This window comes from Lampetra planeri, chromosome 78 (genome assembly GCF_965212315.1).
Source record: "Lampetra planeri chromosome 78, kcLamPlan1.2.h2, whole genome shotgun sequence".
NCBI classification, from domain to species: Eukaryota; Metazoa; Chordata; class Hyperoartia; order Petromyzontiformes; family Petromyzontidae; genus Lampetra; species Lampetra planeri.
Genome location: NC_136183.1, coordinates 2,305,591 through 2,318,317, shown reverse-complemented (window position 1 = coordinate 2,318,317; position 12,727 = coordinate 2,305,591). Strand labels below are relative to the sequence as shown.

At 46.5% G+C, this 12,727-nt stretch overlaps 1 protein-coding gene across 2 annotated transcripts; it reads right to left on the bottom strand.

Moving 5' to 3' along the window:
* Nucleotides 1-946: 946 nt before the first annotated feature.
* On the bottom strand, nucleotides 947-12,417 carry LOC144738163 (uncharacterized). Of its 2 annotated transcripts, none has more exons than XM_078621140.1 (3): nucleotides 12,355-12,417; nucleotides 10,505-10,674; nucleotides 947-3,934 (listed from the first exon to the last, which is right to left on the bottom strand). In XM_078621140.1, the coding sequence occupies exon 3, from the start codon at nucleotides 3,904-3,906 to the stop codon at nucleotides 2,659-2,661; it is 1,248 nt and encodes a 415-aa protein (XP_078477266.1). In that variant the 5' UTR covers nucleotides 3,907-3,934; nucleotides 10,505-10,674; nucleotides 12,355-12,417; the 3' UTR covers nucleotides 947-2,658. The 2 variants fall into 2 exon arrangements, with proteins under 2 accessions (XP_078477266.1, XP_078477267.1); XM_078621141.1 differs by lacking the exon at nucleotides 12,355-12,417 and adding an exon at nucleotides 11,151-12,344.
* Between the last annotated feature and the right edge of the window lie 310 nt (nucleotides 12,418-12,727).

The window sequence follows — 12,727 nt, the reverse complement described above, 5'->3', positions numbered from 1 at the left end:
AAAACACGTGGCCTCTACGAGTGTCTCCAAGAACTCACGACAGGTGTGTAGTGACATAAGAAGGGAGGGGCTGCTGGGGGCTCTGGGTTCCCAGGGGGTCCAGACGCTTAAGCCTCTGGGCGCCAGGCGTTGGGTTCCCAGGCGCTTAAGCCTTTTGGCACCGCCAACGGGGGGGGGGGGGCTGTGTGCTCTGTCGGATGTCTGGTGGCGCACACGGCCCCACCCCTCGTTGGACTAGGCATAAAAAGGGGAGCCTCCCTAGACGATCGGGGCCAGTTGTAACTCAAGACCCAAGACCCACGACCAGCCATCTGAAGACCCTGGGATGTTGTGAGAGCGAGTGGTGGGACTCTGGAACTCCCGACTCTACGACCTTGTGAGGGCGAGTTCCAGAGCGTAGCCAGAGTAGAGTATCTAGGCTGTGTACCTAGGCTGTAACAGAGTATCAGGACTGTTTGAGTGTTGTATTGTAATAAAGAAGTTACCTCTACAAGTGTCTCCGGAACCCGTTACAGGTGTACAATGTCTCAACAGTCGGGCTTGCTTCAACTGCTGTTCATCAGCAAGGTCCATTTCAAGTCGCAGTTCGACAAAATGTACATATGTAATACAAAATTATAATTTGTGTTCTTGTGGAGAATGTATCTCCTATACATAACTTTTAAGTGGCATGCCTTATAACTGATGAATGATCCGAATATGCTCCCAATTTCAAAGACAATGAGTTGCCTCGGAGTCAGATGCATCCTGATTCACAAAAATACCCTTGGACCCGTATCACAAAAACAACCGCTCTCATGTGAGTTATACGTACAGGTTACCACCAAAACAGATACTTTGTCCTGACATCACATATTCCATGTTTGACATTAATACACAAAATGTTGCATGTACGGTCAGAATCAGACAAGTATTCTTTCAATGATGATTCAAAATAATCGAAAGGCACATTGACAACATTTTATTACTATACTGAAATGTACTGCATCACGTTACGTATTTACAAATTGATCTCTGACTCGATGAGGCATATACGTACAGCACTCTCATTAAATGGAAGCCAAGTAGGAGTACATTCTCTATTTGTTGCAGAGGTTCAAGGTTCAAATTCGACTGGCATATCAATCATTGCCCCCGACTTACAAACTCATATACACATGCAGGCCAGTGAACGCTCACCTCGTGGCACACAGGGGCAGATGCCCATTATGGGCACCCTTCGAGTGTTTAAGATGATATGATACAAAACACTTGAGTCGCTCCTGGTTAGAGATCGACCCAACCCACAGGCCCACAAATACTGGCCACTCTTACACTTTTAATTCTAGATTTGAAGCTTTTGTGACTGCAAAGATTCATATTCTTAGGTTTTTCGGTAAAGTCACGTAGGTAAAAAATAAAAATAAAAAATAAAAATCACGTTTCGGAGGCAACACAAGCCTGTCTTCAGGTGGAACCGTCACAGCACGATAGCTGTATCAAGTAAGAGAAATTCCAAGAAAACAGTCCTTGTATATATGTAGTGGTGATACGCGCTGGCAGGAGGGATCGTGAGGCAGCGCGTGGTGATTGGTTACATCGAGTGGGTGCTCACATCGCGGTCCGCATAGGCTCCGCCCCCTCGGGAGCGGAGGGCTATGTAAGGCGATGTGCGCGGGCACTCGGGGAGTTGGTAACCGGTAAAGACAGAAGCCGGAGGAATAGATAGGCCCTGGGACCCCTAGCCCCGCTGCCCTTGTAAGGGCCGGGGTTCTGAGAGGCTCAGAGGCGAGGCCTTGGGATTCACGATCCGACGCCCTTGTAAGGGCTCGGGCTGTGTAGCCCAGTGGTCCAGACCCGTGGTCTGACAAGAGGGGTCTGATAGCTCCCCGTGGGGAGACCGTAGCCGGAGAGCCTGAGTCGAGGCAGAGATAGGCACGCGTACCCTACGGGAGAGACTGAGTGCGGCCCGAGCCGAGTGCGCGTAGGGGTCTGATAGCTCCCCGTGGGGAGAGCGTAGCCGGAGAGCCTGAGTCGAGGCAGAGTTAGGTGCGCGTACCCCACGGGGGAAGACGGAGTGCGTGGCCGAGTCAGGCACGTGTGACATAGGTGTTATCTCGGTTGGGACTGTTACGTGTGCAACCGTTGTGAATAAAGAGTGCTGCCCCGTTAACTCGTCTCCCGCCATTATTGAAGATATTACATATATACTGGTTGAGGGTGGGAGGAGCCAAGGTAGGCCCTGGATATTATTATTGTGAGGCTGAAGCACGCTGTTAGGAATGAGTAGACTGGTTGAAAAGAGTTGTTAAGGTGAGGCTGATGTAAAGGTGCGTGTAAATGGGACTGAGCCTTTTGTTATGTAGAGGTGGTGAGGCTGAAACCGCTGCCAGGAATTAATCTTTGTTGTGTAGACTGGTTGAACTGGGAGGTTCTAAGAGTTAAGGTGCAGCTGATATAAAGGTTCGTCCTGCTGTCAATGGGACTGAGCCTTTGTTATGTAGATGAAACATCACTTTTGCTACGTTGCTGGGATTAATTCTAGATTTGCCAAATATGTGTGGTAAAACTTAAAGTAGGAAAACACTGCAGTTTGAACCTAGAAATTGAGTGTTCAACTTCACATTCTTTCATTAGAAAGGCCTGTGACAAAGGTGCATCCATAGGAGCGTAATTGTATCAAGCTTGCACATCTACCTGGTCTCCATTTGATTTCGTATTGTCTAAGAAGTCGACCCACACCTCCACTTCCACAAACTGCTGGGAGTTGCCTCGCTCTGCCTCACAGTCAGAATTCTCTTCCTGCTTCACGTTGCACCCATCTATGTTAAGGTCCGATTTTGTAGTTGACTCATCCTCAAATTTTACCTTCACGTCCACGCTCTTCACTGTTACTTCTTCACATTTCACCTTCGCCTCTTCATATTTCATCTTGATACCTTTCAAAGTGTCCAAGCTGGAATTTTCTTCTGGTTCTTGTTTCATGAACAATGGGGTCATTGCAGCACTTTGACTTTCACAAGCTGATTTCAGATTACACTTCTTGTGGATTTTCTGATGCTTGTGTGTTCTCTGGTGTGTATTAAGATTTGATGACTGTGCAAACGCTTTCCCACAAACACTGCACTTGAAGGGTTTCTCTCCTGTGTGTATTCTCTGGTGTGTTTTAAGAGTAGATGAATCTAAAAACACCCTCCTACACAGAGTGCACTTGAAGGGTTTCTTTCCTGTGTGTGTTCTCTGGTGGGTGTGAAGAATTGATGACTGTGCAAACGCCTTCCCGCACTGAATGCACTTGAAGGGTTTCTCTCCTGTGTGTGTTCTCTGGTGTTGTGTAAGAGTAGATGAACCTGAAAATGCCTTCCCACACACACTACACTTGAAGGGTTTCTCTCCTGTGTGTGTTCTATGGTGATGTTTAAGAGTAGATGAACCTGGAAATGCCTTACCACACAAACTGCACTTGAAGGGTTTCTCTCCCGTGTGTGTTCTCTGGTGTCTTTGAAGATGTGGTGACTGTGCAAATGCCTTTCCACACACAGTGCACTTGAAAGGTTTCTCTCCTGTGTGTGTTCTCTGGTGGGTCTGAAGATTTGATGACTGTGCAAACGCCTTCCCACACAGAGTGCACTTAAAAGGTTTCTCTCCTGTGTGTATTCTCTGGTGATTTTTAAGAGTAGATGAATCTGAAAATGCCTTCCCACACACACTGCAAATGAAGGGTTTATATCCTGTGTGTGTTCTCTGGTGGGTCTGAAGAGTTGATGACTGTGCAAACGCCTTCCCACACACAGTGCACTTGAAAGGTTTCTCTCCTGTGTGTGTTCTCTGGTGCAGTGTCAAGTTTCCAGTACGATCCGTGCTGTTTGCATTCTGGACGCATTGTTTCCTTCTTGTACCGAGCTGCACTGAGTGCCTTTGCTCCATCAGGCCAATTCTACAGAACAAGCGTCAGCTGCAGACAGAAAAACATATCCACACCATCTATGTGAGTATTGAGGCAAAGAGGAATGCATATATACACAGTCACACATGACTTACACGTCTATACATATTCATATTTTCATGATATAGTGAAAGAGATTCCCCAATTCATCACATGGGCTGTTAAGGCACACAATGAAAGGCCAAATGGTCATAAACATGCCTGGACACCCTAGTGCAGGGGTCGGCAACCTGCGGCTCCGGAGCCGCATGCGGCTCTTTTGAACCTTGACCGCGGCTCCGGGGCGGATGCTAGCGAGGGGAGGAGGCGCACTGTGACACCTGCTCTGGCGTTGCCGCTGCTGACAGGTCGCCGCTCCGCTCCACACTGCCCGCCCGGTGACAGGCAATAACGTTGCCGTTGCTTTGTCACATGTTTGGAAGAAGTAAAAACCTTCCTGGGCAGCAAAGAGCTCACCTTTGCTGAGCTGGAACAGCCAGAGTGGCTGGAAAAATTACATTTTATGGTAGACATGACAGCACATCTAAACACGCTAAATACAACCCTTCAGGGGAAAGGAGGCACAGCCCTGCACATGCTGGAGGAGGTTTTGGCATTCGAGCGCAAGTTGACAGTGTTTGTCAAAGATTTACAGAGAGGTACACTGTCTCACTTTCCCTCTTTGAGAGAGTTCAAACAAAGTCATGATACGATAAATTTGGAATATTTCAAGTCTGCAATCACCACAATGCAAAGTTCGTTTGGGAAACGATTCTGTGAGTTCAGAGAGGAAAAAACGACATTATCCTTCCCTGTCACTCCCCTGGCGATCGATCCATCCCTATTGAATATGACTGCATTTGCAGGTGTAAGTCAACCTGATCTTGAGATGGAACTGGCCGATATAGCCGACAAAGATATATGGGTGTCCAAGTTCAAATGCTTGACCGCTACTCTTGAGGATGTTGCCCGTCAGAAGGCCATTCTGGCTCAGAATCATAAATGGAGTGATATTGAAAACCTTCCCAAACAGGACAAACTTGTATTCGAAACATGGAATGCCATCCCCAACACTTATATAAACATGAAAAAGTATGCATTTGGAGTCCTGTCGATCTTCGGCTCCACATATGTATGTGAGCAGGTCTTCTCCAACATGAACTATATTAAAAACAAACATCGATCACGCCTCACAGATGACAGCTTGCAAGCCTGTGTGAAAATGAAGGTGACGTCTTACAGCCCTGATGTGCAGACACTGTGCACTGAGGTTCAGGAGCAAAAATCCCATTAACCAGGTAATTTAGCTATTAATTTGCAAAAATATATTTTACATTGTTAAGTGAAAAAGTCCTTTTTTTATTCAGATTGACAGCTGACTGCACGATCCTGTATATAGCAATAAGCTAAGAAACAATATATGCAGTGTTATATTTGTTTTAAATGTTGCAATGGTTTTGCGGCTCCCAGTTTATTTTTTCCTTCGGAAACGGGTCCAAGTGGCTCTTTATGTCTTAAAGGTTGCAGACCCCTGCCCTAGTGTCTTCAAAATGAATGTTTACCAAAAACTCCAAGCACACAATTTCGGTTGTCTAGCTACGACAAGAATATTTATTTAAGAAAAATTAGCTAACATAGCAAAGGCTGTTGCAAATAATACTATTTGTATTATGCAGAAATATATAAATTAATGTTCATTTGCAGCTTAGAGGTGTGAAGCCAGGCTCAGATTAGCTTGAATGCCTGTTTTTTTTTACTAGACCTTGGTAATGGACGAGACCTTGGCAATGGACACTCACAGCTTTGTATGGAGAAAAAGTCCAGGCAGCTTCCACATAGTGTTACAGAGCATAATTAAAGAATGCTGCTAGACTAATTTGAAGTGAAACCAGAGCTGGTCGTGAACACATTAACCAGGTATAGGAGCTCCTCAACCATGTGTAGAACTACCTGATTATTCATGGGGAGCGGAGCAGGTGCAGTGTTGTATGGTATTAAATTCCCAGGGAGGTGTTCTTTGGGTTTTTCGGTAAAGTTATGTGTTCGTTTAAAAAAGACACACACACATGGACTTACACAGAGACATGGACCCACACACATAGAAACCCATCGACTTACACGCATACAAACACATATGGACTCACACACACAGACATCGACATTAGGGACACACATATAGTTTCTGCACACGAACATTATAATTGTAATATTAGGCAACTTATTAGTTTCATAATAGTAAACAATGAAGCAGAGTTGTTATGTGCACACAAACATTATCATTGCAATATTTGTAAACTTATTTGTTTAATAATAGTAAACAATAAACCTCAGTTGTTAGCGAAAGATGCAATAAAATTGTACTTTACATTGGCGTGGTAACGCCTCGTCCCGTGCAGAGCCTGTGGCCTTGCCTAGATTGGCAAGCCGGAGGAGGTGAGACGTTGCCAGGCTGCGGGTTGGGCCGCTACCCCCCCCCCCCACCATCCCCCCGCCCGAGGCAGAATAATACTATGTAAGCGCTTGAATAATATTTAATTAATATCTAAGGACTTTATAGCAGTAACTGCACGCATTGGGGTGGGGGGTAGAGGACATCACACTGTAAAGAGAAATCGCCAACGTGATGTGTATATTTATTCCATGTGAAATGCGTAAAATAAAATGTCCCCCGTGAGCTGGAGCGAACGCGCATCACTCGGCAGGGTCTGCCCCCCTCAGGCAATTGGCGTGATTTTTCGATTTAAAGCTTTCGTGACTGCAGGGATTCATCTTCTTGGTTTTTTCGGTAAAGTCACGTAGAAGGGAAGTAATAAAATAATAAAAATAAAACATAATAAAATGAAACAATTCTCAGGACGTTTCGGCCACAACGCAAGCAGCCGTCCTCAGGTGAAGAATGAGACAATCCAAGCTAGGAGCTTACATATAAGCTGGGTTGGGGGTGGGAGAAGAGCGCCTTAACAAAAAGAATGTGCATATCAAGAGGAATTTAGCATATACATGGGAAATGCGCAGGGGGCGGGGGGGCTTCAAAGTCATACCATGCCCACGCACTATGCAGGATCAAGAGCACCAAGGGGGGGTGCAGGGATTAGCATTAACAAAGGAAAGGAATGCCAATGATATGTAGCTGCAGTTACTAAACAACACCGTAGAAAACTAAAGTATAAACTACATACAAAAAACTAAAATATAAACTGCATACTTACTATACTCTACAATAAGCTGAGTTACTAACAGCAAGTAATACATTACAATTCTACGTCGTAAAAGTTATATAATATGCTTCCATCTAAACTTTATATCATAGAGCCCAATGCATATCCGACCATGAACACATTTCCAGTGAACTCAAACACGTACGCCAAGCTCTTAAGGCTAATGGTTACTCCGACTACACAATCCGCAAAGCCATCTCTCCAACCATCAAGAAGGATCCTGTTGAGGAGCCTTTCAAGACCATCACCTTACCCTACATTGCTGGGGTCACAAAAAAGATCTCCAAAATCCTGATTAAACACAAGATCCAGGTCCGATTCAACACAGTACATAAAATCCGTGATCTGGTACCGTCTGTAAAAGATGTGGTTCCAGACATACAGCACCCTGGTGTCTACAAACTAAGTTGCCTCTGTGGTAGCAGTTACATTGGACAAACCAAACGACATGTCTCGGACCGCATCCGTGAACATAAAGCTGACCTGAAACACGGTAGGACAAACACCTCAGCCGTGGCAGATCACTGTTACAACTCAGTGGGCTCACATGACATTGACTTCTCCAAGACAGAGGTTCTCTGCAAGCCACCTGGCTATCATGAGACATTCGTTCATGAGGCGATCCACATATACAAACACAGAGACAATTTTAATCGAGAAGATGGATTCTGGCTTAGCAATCATTGGAAGGACGTAATAAACCATTTTGATACACATTAGGGTAGGTAGAATAATACATAGTGTTATGTTGAAATGTGGTTTATTGCAATACAGTATATAATTTAATGTTGGGTTTATCTATGGCAGTATATAGTACGGTATATGCTCGGTTGATGTAAGAGAATAAAGTTTAGATGGAAGCATATTATATAACTTTTACGACGTAGAATTGTAATGTATTACTTGCTGTTAGTAACTCAGCTTATTGTAGAGTATAGTAAGTATACTGATGGTGCTATGCAGTTTATATTTTAGTTTTTTGTATGTAGTTTATACTTTCGTTTTCTACGGTGTTGTTTAGTAACTGCAGCTACATATCATTGGCATTCCTTTCCTTTGTTAATGCTAATCCCTGCACCCCCCTTGGTGCTCTTGATCCTGCATAGTGCGTGGGCATGGTATGACTTTGAAGCCCCCCCGCCCCCGCGCATTTCCCATGTATATGCTAAATTACTCTTGATATGCACATTCTTTTTGTTAAGGCGCTCTTCTCCCACCCCCAACCCAGCTTATATGTAAGCTCCTAGCTTGGATTGTCTCATTCTTCACCTGAGGACGGCTGCTTGCGTTGTGGCCGAAACGTCGTGAGAATTGTTTCATTTTATTATGTTTTATTTTTATTATTTTATTACTTCCCTTCTACGTGACTTTACCGAAAAAACCAAGAAGAACAATTGGCGTGAGTTGGTACGGTCGATCTGGCGCAATAAGTAAATAATTAAAATAAGAATGCCACTAATTTGTTAATTAAACGACTTAAAAATTTACGGACGTGAAAACGCAATAGCCTTTTCCCACCAGGGTGTGCCGGCTGGCAAATTATTTCCATCTTAAACCCACCGTCCGAAAGCCAAATCCCCCACAAGCGCGAGCGCGTGGAGACTTTTATATAAAAGAATACAAATAAATATGCATTGTCTTCGAAACTGATTGGTTCACACCAGAGATATTTTTCGTTCAAGCATAGTCTCAAACGGTGTTCGACCAGAGGACGCCAAAAGGCGTACAGCACAAAGACAAGCACCATCAGAGTAATGAGAGCTCGGGGTGAGCAGCGACATCATAGGACCTCCTTTGCCAGTACAAAATTGAGAATAGGTTTTCCCCTTTTTTCCTGGCAACAAAACAGGTGTTAAGATGTTCAAACACCAAACTGAAACCTTTTACAAGGCATCATGTGTGCTTGGCCTGGTAAAATAAAAAAACTGCAAAAATATTTAAAAGAAAAAAAGTTTCAAAGTAGTGAGCCAGGTGAAGACAAATTAAAGTTAAGCAGAGAATTAAACCAAATGCAATGAGGCGAGGGCAGGAGGCAAGGCCCCGCATGGCTAGGCCCCGCATTGTAATGTTCCAACCTGGACATCGATTCCATACTCGCTGCTACTCAATTGATATCCCTACGAGAGAGAGAAGGAGCGAGGCTTTACCTGGGTAAACAACAACTACCACCACAACAACAACCACCACGATGTGAACTTCTCACTTCGGATCTCAGTGAGTGCGCACTAAAATAAATCATTCTGGCTAATGCAGAGCGCATGCCTGAGATACACTGCCGAGATCATCGATGACCTCGCCGCCGAGAAAGTTCAACAGTATCTGACAAGCACAACGTGGTGGCAGCCAGATGCGAACTGCCCATATCCCCCATTTAAAACCCTTGTCGAGCGCGCGCGCGTGCGTGTGAGAGATTTGCTCGCGAGAGTGCGCAGTTCCAACGGCTGGGACAGGAGCACACCATCGCAAGTCTTCTTCCAGAGGAGGAAAAGCTCGCCAGGACGGTGAGGGATGGGGGACAAAGGAGCCTCCGGGACCCCGTGAGACAACCCAAGGATGGGTGGCAGGGATACAGACCGGCATAGGAGATATCACAGACCATGTGACCCAAGTACGTGAGGAGGTAACCCAAGTATGCGGGAAGGTGACCCAAGTAAACGGGAATGTGACCAAGCTGCAGTCCACAGCGGAGATGGTCCAGTCCGAGTTGAGAGGGCTATACTCCATGGTCGGGGGGCTAACCGGGCGAGTGTCTCAATAAGAGGCAGAACTGGAACAAATGCGCACTGGGAGGGGAAGGGGGAGTGGGCAAGGGGCCTCTTATGGAGCCACCGCCCTTCCCCGTGCATGCTATCTATGCGACCAATGGGGGCATCTCGTGAGAGACAGTCGCCAGATCGCCCACGCGAGAGAAGCATCAGGGTTAAACACCAAGACCTCCCTAAAGAGGGGACCACGGAGGGGTGCAATTGACGTGGCCCCAACACAAATAAACTGTCATGATAATGGTGAGCGAGTGACCCCCACGCAGATGCCGACAACAACACCCCAGAATGCGGCGACTGCGGGTGACTGGCTGCGGGAGCTGGTGGCAGGAATAATGGGGTCCATGTCGCTCATGGAAAGGCAGGTGAACAGGCGGCGTACCCGGATTCTGCTGGACACGGGGGCGGTAACGTCACTCGTGAGTGCAACACACTGCAGCGTGGTCGGGGTTGACGTGGGCTGCCTACAGGCCCCGGATCGTGTGCTGCACACTGCAAGTGGAAGTGAGATGGGACTGCTGGGGAGGGTCACCCTTAAGGGTCGCCTCGGACACCAGGTGTGTAACCAGGAGTTATACGTGTCGAGCGTGTTATGTCACAAATGTATTGCAGGTACCGACCTCCTGGAAAATTTGGGGCTCGGCGTGCAGCCCCGCCAGCGATGCGCCACCGTGGATGGGCAGCGGGGAGCGGATTCCTTTCTTGAGAGAAGAGCCCGTGGCCGCTATCCTGGCGTCGGCCGTCACCGTCGGTATTGGTGTTCCAATGGGTTTCCGTTTTTCTCCCAAACCTAAACTCAAAATATATTTGGTGGTGGTCAAACAGTCCAATGCAGGACCCTCCTGAAAAATAATCTTTATTGTTAAATAACAAATTAAATTGGAAAACCCTCAAACACAGTACACTATTTTTATTTTACCAGGTGAGGCCCACTGAGCTGCATAGTTCTTTTTTCAGAATCGACCTGGACACAAATGATAGCTCAACTGAGTGGCTTATAATATGGAAATGTATTGCAGCCAAATTCTCAAAATGCATGTTTCTAAATGTGGAGAAAAATCAATGCCACTACGGGGAGAGAGAGAAGAAAAAAAAATGTAAACTCCAATTATAAATGCGTCAGGGTTGGAATCGAACCCACGACATTCTGCATACCATGTGACAGCACAATATATCACACACACACATTACAATGAACACATTCACTCCCTCTCTCTGTACACTCTGCACGCGTGACTCACTCGCAAGCACTCGCCAAAAGCGCACCTCTCGCTGCTGTCCCCAACTCCTCTCTCCGGTCTGCTCTTGGTGACGTCACCCGCCAGACAGGGGGAGGCGCCGACTCTGAGGGTGACGTCACCACGCGACACGATCGCTCCCCACATTACACATACGGAATACTCGCACACACATGGAGTATACTCACACACGCAGATGACACTCGCACACGTAGATGACACACACACACGCAGAGTACCGTCACGGAGTACACTCACGGAGTATAATCACACTCACGGAGTATACTCACAGACGCAGTATACTCACACACGCAGTATACTCACACACGCAGAGTGCACTCACACAAAGGAGTACACTGACTCACTCAGAGTATTTTTTCTCCGGGTCCTTCGATTTTTCCCTCCACATTTAGAAACATGCATTTAGATTATTTGGCTGCTATAATCTTCCACGTTTAAAGCCATTTCGTTGAGCTATCATCTATGGCCAGGTGGCTTCTGAAAAATATCTAACAGCTCTGTGAGCCTTGGTTGGTAATATAAAAATAGTTGCTCATCGGTCTAAAGGGTGCATCAGCAAAACCAACTCGGCAGAACGCTCCTGAATTAGAGTGCTGAGACTCATTGTGGTAATGTACTCGAGTGTGCACCATGGTGGCTGGGAGATGTTAACTATCTCTCCTGAATTACAGGAGGTGGTGGGTTCGATCCCGACCCCTCCTGTATATTTGGAGTTTGCGTGTCTCTCTCTCTCCCCGTGGTCGCGTGGATTTTCCTCCGGATCCTCAGGGTTTTCCCCTCCACATTTAGAGTCAACATCACCACGCGTTTAGAGTATTTGACCGACAGACATTTCCACACGTTGATAAGCCACTTTGTTGTGGGCAGGTCGCTTCTGAAAAAGAGCGGTATAGCAGCTGAAGTGGGCTTGCCCTTGGTAAGATTAAAAACTGTAGTAATATTTAAAAGAAGCAAAGTTTCAAAGTAGTGAGCCAGATGAAGACAAATTAAACTTAAGCAGAGAATTAAACCAAATGCAATCAGGCGAGGGCAGGAGGCAAGGTCCCGCGTGGCTAGGCCCCGCGTTGTAATGTTCCAACCTGGACATCGATTCCATACTCGCTGCTACTCAATTGATATCTCTACGAGAGAGAAGGAGCGGGGCTCTTCCTGGGTAAACAACAACAACCACCACAACAACAACACCAACCACCACGATGTGAACTTCTCACCTCAGATCTCAGTGAGCGCGCGCGTGCGCGGATCGGCAGCTTCCTGGTGTCTCGTGACGTCACGCGGCAGCCGGAGGTGACATGACGTCACTGGCGGGCCACACCTCCCCCTCGCGTTTCACGCCGATGACGCAATGCAGTGGTGACGTCAGAGAGCGAGGTTAGAGTTTATATAAATCTTGACTTAAAGCTGTCGTGACTGCAGGAATACATTCTATGGGTCTTTCGGTAAAGCCACGGCCTCAGGGCGCCCTCCGATCTTACATTTACATGCAAATACCGTCTCTAGCCCCGCCCACTTACCCTTGGGCTACACCCATCTCAGGCCTATTTCACGTCCTACTTCAGAAGTTCACTCGCTGTATTTTTTACA

Bases quoted from the DNA above. Each gene is read 5' to 3' on its own strand.
- LOC144738163 (XM_078621140.1), bottom strand. From the start codon at position 3,906: ATGGAGCAAAGGCACTCAGTGCAGCTCGGTACAAGAAGGAAACAATGC.